Source organism: Xiphophorus hellerii, chromosome 4, assembly GCF_003331165.1.
Source record: "Xiphophorus hellerii strain 12219 chromosome 4, Xiphophorus_hellerii-4.1, whole genome shotgun sequence".
Lineage (NCBI taxonomy): Eukaryota > Metazoa > Chordata > Actinopteri > Cyprinodontiformes > Poeciliidae > Xiphophorus > Xiphophorus hellerii.
Genome location: NC_045675.1, coordinates 29262014 through 29271980, shown reverse-complemented (window position 1 = coordinate 29271980; position 9967 = coordinate 29262014). Strand labels below are relative to the sequence as shown.

Genomic DNA, 9967 nt, shown 5'->3' with positions numbered 1-9967 from the left:
GAAACGACTTAATTGTAAGAAGTCGTGGAGATTAATTTCCCCCCCATATCACCAGACGGACTCTATAGGCTTCAAATGTTTCTTCAGAGACGCTTTTCCTACCTTAGAGGATTCCTGCGAACATGCTTTTGAGCCCCTTGTATTGCTTCTTATTGACCAGCAGGTGGCAGTAATTGTCCCAAATTGGAATCCAAGCTTTAGCTACGTCAGCGCAGAAAGAAATAAAAAGTAAAAGTTACATCACACACCAAGCAAGAAAATCCTCATAATTTTTTTTTATTCTTAATCTATCTACTGTTCAGATGATTAAAGATGAAAATAAATGTATTATTATACATGTTTATTCTTTGGATTGCAGCATAAAATTATTACATAAAACAATTAAATTAATCAAAACCCAAACTTGTGCTCAGATTTCTCTACTTTATAAGTCTTAATATGCGCATATGTACACACACACACGCACACACACACACATCCAGAGAACACACACAGAAATGATGCAGCCAGACATTCCTGCTCCACACAATCAACAGCAGCAGTGACTGATCATGATTTCTTACAATGATAATAGTAATACTGTTGACCGGGCCAAGGCCACATTAAAAACAAACAGCTGAGCATTACAGTTCATCCTCAGCTACATGAGGGCAAAGTAACCTTCGCACTCTTATGAGCCTTCATCGTTATGCAGCCCAGGTAAATATGGCTGGAGTAACATGGAGGAGAAAATAACCCAAACAGGAGATGGAGTTGAAATTTATTGAAATGGTTGGACGCTGCACCTGGCAGCTCTGTATTGCTCGTTTCTGTGGTTCCTTTTGATGTTCGAGAACACACTGAAGCCGGTAGGAACACACTGGAGCAAGGACTGAGGTAGCTCAAAGGTTAAAATAAACTTCCAATTCTGCTTTAGCCAAAAAAAATAAAAAATAAAATAAAATAAATTTAAATCCTGAAACTAGATTTTATCTGATATGGTCCTGGGTAGTTGTGACTCCCTTTTTGTTTTTTTCTGGTTGCAGCTAAAATTCCCAGCATGGAAGACAAATCCCTCCATTTTCTGGCTGGTGTGTTCAAAGCAGCCACTAGGGGGCGAATCTAGGCAAACTCCTTCATTGGGAAACAGGCAGTGATGAACCTGACAGCTCCTGAGACCAAAAGACTTTCTTTACGACAGGAAACCAAAGTGGGCTCTTATTATTTTGTAAACAACCCGCAAAGATAGACAGTTTTCTGAAAGTTTAATGTAATAAACCGCACCTTTAGAGAAAGAGAGAGAGAACTGAGACTGCTCAGCTGGAAATTGCTCTGCATCCAGGCTGAAGGCCACATTAGAGGCAGGGGGCTGCACTCGGAACAGCACGATGAACAAAAAAAAAAAAAAAGGAAACAGTGTGAAGGTCTGAAGGCTCATAAAGACTAAATATGCAAGATACAAATGGGAATAAAAATAGAACAAAGTGCCTCTAATGGCTGATACGGATCCATAAATAACGCTGGCTTGGCACCAGTGTAAAAACGAACAACCATTTTATTGTGTTCAAATGTCTTTTTGTTGCTCTAAATCCACTCAGAGGTCAGAGTTCATCCATACTTTGGGATCCTACAAACCTTGTTTATACAGAGGACTGACTGTTTGCTGTAGCTGAGCTTAGCTCTGCTTTTAGATAAAACAAGAACATGAAGTGTAAAGTGTTTTTTTCTTTTTTTACTTAAATAGAAGAGCTTGTAGCTCGAGAACATTGAACAGAAAAACAAAAATCCCAAACAGGTGTGTCGTTTCCATCCAAGAGTTGTACATTTTTCTCCCCTCTGTGCAAAGTGTAGTCGATATAACACGACGTGTGAAAGAGTCGTGGTTTCTGAGGCACAGCAACAAAAAGAAACAAGCGGAAGTCTGAAGTGATCTCAGCCCCCTGCGACCCCGTCTCCGTCCCCACGGCAACCATCTCTGAGGCCGGACTGGAAAAGGAAGGTCCAGCAGCCTCGCAGGAAGCAGCTGGTGATCGTTTTCCATCAGAGCGGAGCTACACAACATTCCTTCACACACACACATCAGAAAACTTACTGCCTTTCCTTCAGAACCACCTGTTAGAACCAGAAAATTACAAAACAGTCAAATCTCCCGACCAATCAGAGAACTCCAATACATCAGGCTAAATAACAGCTGCATTAGCCATGGGCCTGTCGACAGTCTTGTTGTGTGATACAGTTAGAAATAAAGTGTAAAGTACTGATTACAACAGTAGCACTGTTAACTGTAAATTATTATTTTTGACAGTTAAAACTAGCTAGTAGTTTTTCAAATGCTTATTGTACAGAATATTATTGCTTTTGTATCACATTAGTCCAAAGTAATACTTGGAGTATACATAGTTCAGACAAGTCTGAACTGCGCCTGCATCTGCGCCACTGAACCGCCATCTTGGTAAGCAAGCGCAGCACCAAGCATAGATGAACCATGGCTTTGAGGCCAACAAAAAGAAAGTCGATGGAGAAAAAGTTTATGACTTAGTAGTTGTAATGTACTTATAATGTCTATAAGTTAGATAGGAATGAGGCGAGAGCTAGTTCTAAGCTTGTGGCTTGTTTATTGTTGTCATAGCAACTCCATAGCACCTGTTATGACAATTAGCTACGCATACCTACCAAGATGGCTGTCAGTTACAAAGTTCCCAAAAGCGTGACGTCACATGAGATCTATGTATTAGAAGCTAAAGGTAATATTAGCCTCTTTAGTTGGGCTATCTGCTAAGGTAGCTGCTGCTAACTTGCTAATTGTAGTCTTAAAAGTGTTTCATAACTAAAAGTGATCAGTATTACTTCTTCAGGCTCCACACTATTATCCATGTTTGTTATGACCATCTTTCCAAACAGCTTAACGTTTGCATGAGGGATGCACAATATATCGACATCAACATTGGTGTCGGCCAATGTTAGTCATTTTTTAAACATGTCGATAAAATAAGTAAAATTGGGGTGATATTAACAAGTGATGTCTATTTTCATCTTGTTCCCGTTTGTGCCTGGTGTTCAGGGCTCCGATATTACTTATAAGTGATATAGGGAAATATCGGTTAATATTATCGGCCCAAAATTTTAAATTGGAGCATCTCTAATTTTTTATGTAGGCATGGGAAAGTGGAGAAGCGTAGTTATGTGTTAATCAAAAACTCTGTACCTCGTTAATGGTAAATGGCCCACGACTAAAATGCACAAATCATAAACTCAACTCTGGTGACAAACTAGATTCCAACGTTATTGCAGATTCAACATTGAAAGTGTCTCTTTCCTTATAAGAACACGGGTGTGCTCGTCCTCACCACCTTCTCTTCCCTGCTCACAAGACAAAGTGCCTCAACATCACCTAAAGAATACGAACCACCCAAAGCACCACCCCTTAGCTTTATCAAAACAATTCATATCCATTCAAGCGCACAGCAAGAGACGGAGAAAAACAAAAATCGACTGATTCATTTACAAGTCTATTTACAACGCTCATAGCAGCAATTCTCAATAAATCATTGTGCAATAATCATTCCAATAAAACAACTTCATCAGCTCCCGTGCGATAAAAGCAAGTGTAGAAGCAACCCGATCAAAATACTTATTGCTTACCTCTCAAGTAAAGAACACGTGATTATAAAACAGATGAAATCCCAATGGACTCTTGAGGGACAAGGGTCTCTATACGCACACAGTATAACTGATAACTTACAAAACATCTTCAATGTTAGAGATTCTTAGAGTCCTGAGTGTGCAGGGCTAGTCACAGATTTACATGCACTATTCATCAGCATGGAGAGCATTTCAAATTGAGGGTTTTATTGATGCAAAACACAGTTGAATGATGATGCTGGAAGGTTGATACGTAGACTACGCATTAAACTTCTGGAACGGCCCCAAATATCAATCCTATAGAAACTTCCTAGCTGCATAATTGAAACAAATTTGTTCTATTATTTCTGCTAAAACAGCAGTGGTGAAATATCCAGCTGGAATTAAATCAAACAATAGTTGTGGTTTCCAAGATTCCAAGAAAATCCTGCTCATCGACGATAGCTACCATTGGTTTTGGCTGTCGAATTCTCAACCTACCAAGCCAAATCTTAAATGTATAAAGGACGCAAAAAAGAAAGATGAATCCAATGTTTTGATGCTAATTGTCAACAGTACAACTAGATAACAAAGTTCAAGTGTATCACGTCTTAAAAAGTCAGAAAAAAGTTTTAATTGAAAGAAGTAAAACGAGTCAGAGGGAAGTAGGTCAGTTATGCTAGCTTGACTTTGACAACCTTAACATGTAGAGGGGCTGCAGAATTTGGTGTGTTTTGTTCAGTTAAAGAAAAAAGGGGGGACTCACACACCAACTCTCGGACAGATCATCACATCTTTACCGCAGGTGTTTAAATTAGCCAGTCAACCATAGCTGTTTTCAGACGAGGTCTTATTAATGATCACAAAATAAATATCAAACTTGAAAACATAAAACTGTACCAACAGACTTAAGGTTCTGTTCTTTGTGTGGGAAATGTTTGCATGCTTTTTTTGGTGTTGAATCTTCATACCTCAGAGAGCGAGAAAAAATAAGAATACAAGTGGTTTTGGGTTATTGTTCAATGTTTTTTTCTGCATTATGTTTAGCTTAGTTGTGTGGCACGGCACCAAATTAATCATAGGTTTTATTTTCAAAATGGTTTTCCGTGGCAGCACTGCTATGGATGGCATAAAGAATCATTTGTTTGCCCTCCAAAATCGGGCGCATGCTCAAAATTTCTGGAGGTAAACAATAAGAGGTAAGACATTTGTCTACAAATGGGTCCAAAATCATTGAAGCTATTCTACCATGGAAAAATAATTAGTTAAATGCTTCATTTAAAGTCCAGCATAAAAATGAAATTTGCACTGATGAAGAGTGTATATAAAACTCTGACCGGACGTGATCACCACAGGAACAGACAGTGAGAACAGACTACGCATCCAGAATCATAACCCCAGCCGTCATCAGCAGAACATAGCCGGCAGCTGTAGTAACAGAATGACAAAGCGTCCCAGGACAGATAAAACATTCCTCTTCCATCTTTATATCAAACTCATCCCAACAGCCCCCTCTTGGTGACACAACAATGCGCCAATGCTTTACGTGTTGCCCTCTGACCTCAGTAGAGAAGAAACGCTTGGTTAAAAAGGTGGAGTTGCCCTTTATCTCGCTGTACAGCAAATGGATGCCGTCTAGTAGAGTCCTAAAAAAATATCTTGGAAACATCTCTATAGGTCAGTGTTCAGGTTAAAATGCCTCTGGAATGTTTCATGAAATCATAAAAACTAATTTTAAACCTTCCAAGGTTATCTGAGTTTTCTTCGCCAGGTGTGTCTGGAATGTAAAAACAAGCAGACGCTCTCCCAAATGCACTCATTTTCCCAGTTGTGTTAGATTTTTTTTTTTTTAAATCACATGCATAGAATAAAATTAGCTTTTTCTCAAGCAGAAACTCTCCCAACTAAACACATCCTTCTTCGTCTTTCCGTCGACACTTGCATTGAAACGACAGTAGCCATCATCGGAAATCTCCAGCACTCTCCATGCTCACGTGCAGAAGCTTTTCCCTCCAACGTGTCCAGTGCAAAAGAAAATAAAATAAAATAATAAAAGCCAACCTCTGGTGGCTTTTGTCCACGCGGCTTCATCTTTTGACACAATATATTTTACGCACACTACGTTTCACAAACACATACACGAAGCCCCTCCCCCTCTGCGGTCCCTGAGATCACCTCACACTTTGCACAAGGCTTTCTCGTCGACACATGACACGGCAAACGGAACGCGAGTAAGACAAAACACAGAAAGCAAACACAAACCAGACCATGGCGAAAGGCACGTTCTGGAGACTTTAAAAAAAGAAGAAAAAAAAAAGTCCAGGAAGGGAGCGACGAGGCTCAGTTCAGGAGGGCGGCGGTCATCGTTGTTGTCGTGTGGTGTGTTCGGGAACTTCGGGGGAAAGCCGATATGCAGGGAAGCAAACAATTCTCGTCAAAAATCTTTCAGTCAAAGTGTTTCTTCCTCCATTTCCTTATTTATATGTAAAACAAACCAAAATAATCCTATAAGTTCCATCTTTTTCAGTATGGATCTGACTTTCTTTTAAATAGTGTTTTAAAAAGACGTGACGAGTTTGCATTGCTGCGTATCGACTCAGAGAGGATCTCTGAACGGACGCTTCGGCTCCCGTTCGCCCTCAGCGTACTAGCCACCAGCTTCCCACAGACGGCATCATTTCCCCCGTGTGGTAACCAGCCCTTCATTGGACTGAACAGTCACTCTCCACAGGCTCTTTACTCTGATCTGGTTTTTTTCTTTGACTTGAAGTGGAGCTTCCAGCAACATGTTACCAGGAAGTAGACAGAGCCTGATGTGTTTTTAGGAGTCAAGGAAGAGCAGATGGGCCGTGGGGAGTTTGTCTCTCTCCCATCTCAGTTGCTCCAGGACTTGCGGTTCTCTCCTCTACGAGCTATGATGGCTTCCCCTCGCAGGACGGGGACGTGGGCCGGCTGAGCGACATCCGTAGTTCGCCGAGCGGCTCGGTCACGGCGCGACAGCCGGTCTGGGCGGACCAGCACCCCATAGCCTGGTTTGCAGAGGAAGTATCGGTGGCCTCCGACTGACCCGTCGTTCTTACCTGCAGGAAGGAAAACAATCCAGGTCATCAGGGTTCGTAGATTTCTCCCCCACAGTGAAATTCAAGCGCTTTTCAAGGTACGTTTTTCAAACTTTTCCAGCGCCACAAGTTGGAGTTAAAAACTTGTCATCTATTACTGCTATTAAAAGTCTTGTTCTAGTGATCTACATCCTGTAGCAGAAGTGAGGGAAATTAAAATATAACAAAATTTAAAGTTTTGAAATGTCTCTCTCACGCACTCTATACATCTGACTGGTCCGAGAACAAAACACTGGTTTAACAAAAATGATCCCCCAATTTTAATAACTTATCAATAAGTTGTTGAGCCATTAGGAATAATAAATGTTCATTACACTGAAACAACTCAAACAAATCGTGTTAATATTCAAATTAAGAGCTTGAACGCAATATATAAAGAGAGTTGTAAAAAAATGTCCTCGCTAAGGTTTCTTGACATTTAGCAAACAAAAGTAATTTCTATAACTTTAATTAACCTAAAACAAGAAAAATGTGGTCTGATTTACCTTCAGACAGAAAGAAGAAAAATGGATGCTAAAGTTTACATTTCATTAGATGTACGAAAATATCTGGTTTGAACTGTAAACAATGTTTTAAAGTTTATGCTTTTAATCAAACGATAAATTGCACTTAATTACAAAACGGTGCAGTTTGTATGACGGGCACTTTCCAAACCTTGAAAACACCTAATTGAAACTGAAGCATTTCCAAGAATTTCAAGAACCCGGCCCATTAAATCTCACACTTACCTACTGGGGTGTCCAGCTCCACGCCCACCCACACTCCGTCGGCGAACTGCGTCGTCCCCACGTAGCGCACAGTTCCGGCCTTGTTGCTTCCTACGGTGACGTACGCGCCCTCCGCCAGCCAGTCAGGTGGCACGTCGTCATGACCGCGGCCGTCGCCGTCATCCACAAAGATCTCCAGCCGCTCAAAGCCTTCAACTAGCTTCTGATTGGAGAAGGAGAGCTCTGCCGGGACGCTGTTGTTGTGATTGGACGCTGCGACGGCCATCTTGGCGCCGCACTGGGGGGGAGAGGTCACAACATCGTTCCTATCAGCGCCCTGCTGCTGCTGCTGCTGCTGCTGTTGGGGGTTTGAGGGTGACGCCGCGTCGGCGCCCAGGAGGGACGAAGACGACGAGGAGGGTTGGAGGACGTCGGACAGGGTAACCGTGGAAACGCTAGCGGAGAAATACCCGCTCGACGACTGGCTGAGGGGGCTGAGGGGGGTGGTGTCATGCGGGTCATGCACAGGAAGAGGAGGGACGTCCGGAAACTCGGCCCTTCGGTCTTTGGCAGCGGGTGATGGGACAACAGCCTGCAGGGGCCCAACGGTTGCCGCGGCAACAGAGGGACAGGCGACAGCATGCGGAGAACGACAAGTCAAAAAAACCCAAAAAACACCAAGGATAAAAATCAGCAATCTCAAAACTCTTCATTGTGAGCCATCAGGACATAATATTTAGTTTATGAATCCAGACAAACGTTTAATCTAAGTAATAAAATACAGAATTTGGCTCTCAGTGTTGCTGGTTCTACACAAACTCCCATTCCAGCAACTGTTGCTACAAATACAGCAAATGGTAGTTTGATAATGTCACCTTCCTAAAGTAATGACCTAAAAGTCCTTTGTTGCCAAAAAATATATAATAATAAAGGGAAAAAATAAATAAATTTTTGCAAAAAACGATTTGGCTGTTATTTTAGGAAGGTGATGATATATAACTTTTCATTGAAAAAAAGATGTTAGACGTAAAATAAAACTAGCTCCTAACATTTACATTTCTTTTCCTCCTAATATCAGCAACTGACACCTTCTCACATTATGATCAGATTAAATTTGTGCCTATATAAACGATACATTCAGATTATTTAATCAAAACACATTTCAATTTGAACAAGGAATTCTGCACATGTAAACATATAAGCTTTTGTACGTTTAAAAAAAAAAAAAAAAAAATCTAAACTGATCAAAAATGTTTTTGGCAATCCCCAAAGAAATCTCACCCTATTAGAGATGAACTAAGAAAATCTGCTGGTCGACTGATTTTACATTCAATCTGCGTTTGGACAGTTGAAAATAAAATCGAGAGTTTGCGTAAAAGCTGCAAGAAGTTTTTAGAAAAGTGAATGGTTTTCTGCAGACAGGCCAGCTGTTCCCTTTACAGCAGAGGGTTGGATGTGAATACATTTTGCAGTGCTGCACTGATCGCCTTTTTCCTAACAGACCTCCCAATTCTGATTTTGGCTGATACCAATATTTTTGTCTGAAAAGTTGCTAAATTGGTTAGATTACCACTTCATATGGATCTCTCACCGTCTCAGGCTTGCCTCTGCTATCGTCCCCTCCCGTTGATGCAACAATGCGAGGCACATGCTGCTGAGTGACAGACAAAAGTTAGATCACACCTTTTAATCGCTTATGAAGCAGTCTTTTTTTTTCCTTTTTTCGCTGCATCAGCAGTTTCTGTTTCCGCTGACCTGCTGGCCGTGTGGCGAAGGTCTGAGCTCTTTCTTGTCGTCCCGAGCAGGAAACAGAGACTTGAGCAGTTTGGGCATCTGAGGAACCAGGGCCTTAACTGAAAGATAAGAGGCAGCAAGTCCTAAACGACCTGGGGAAGGAAGAAGAGGGGGAGAGGCAGCGAGGTGGAGGCAGAGGAGAGGAAGGAAACGAGAAAACAAGAGGAGGTCCGGGAGGTGGAGGAAGTGTGAAAGATTAAGACGAGAAGTTGAAAGCAAGTCCAGAAAATGGCAACAAAAAAAAAAAAAAATCACCAACATAGTGACAGATTGACAGAGGAAGCGTCTAATAAAGCACAACACAAAACACAATCACAGAAGTGATTTATTTATCAGCTATGAGGCTCTAAATTACTGCGACAGAAATTCATCATTAATTCTGTTCATTTCTGAAACAAAATTAACTTGATGTCACACTGAAATGGGAAAGAAATCACGGTTAGCCATCAGAAATATTCACAATGAAATCATCAGACATGGCACAGCACTGATCAGCGACAACGTTGGCGGGGTTAGAAGAGCAGAGTGGGTGTAAAAAGCTGAAAAAACACGAAAATGAGTTCACACATTTATCAAGGCTGAGGGATGTTTAATAGTGGGAAACATGGAATAAAGTGATAAATGTCTGAATCGTTACACAAGAGAGGAAAGCGCTAAAAACAAAAAAGAGGAAGAAACAAAGACAGAGGGAGTGGAGGATGGCTAGAAAAGTAAAGATGGTGGGGCAGAGAGGCCATAAAAGGCAGG

General features: G+C 41.3%; 1 protein-coding gene across 6 annotated transcripts in view; it reads right to left on the bottom strand.

Moving 5' to 3' along the window:
* Positions 1-260: 260 nt before the first annotated feature.
* Positions 261-9967, bottom strand: part of kif13ba (kinesin family member 13Ba) — a 55889-nt gene continuing 46182 nt past the window's right edge. For 2 of the 6 annotated variants that reach the window (XM_032559976.1, XM_032559975.1), the window contains exons 36-39: positions 9182-9312; positions 9018-9080; positions 7448-8018; positions 6475-6680 (exon numbers count right to left, since the gene is read on the bottom strand). In XM_032559976.1, the coding sequence (XP_032415867.1) occupies positions 6475-6680; positions 7448-8018; positions 9018-9080; positions 9182-9312 (971 nt within the window). Of the gene's footprint in view, positions 6681-7447; positions 8019-9017; positions 9081-9181; positions 9313-9967 lie in introns of all 6 variants that reach the window. The other 4 variants (XM_032559978.1, XM_032559979.1, XM_032559980.1 and 1 more) reach the window with 4 other exon arrangements.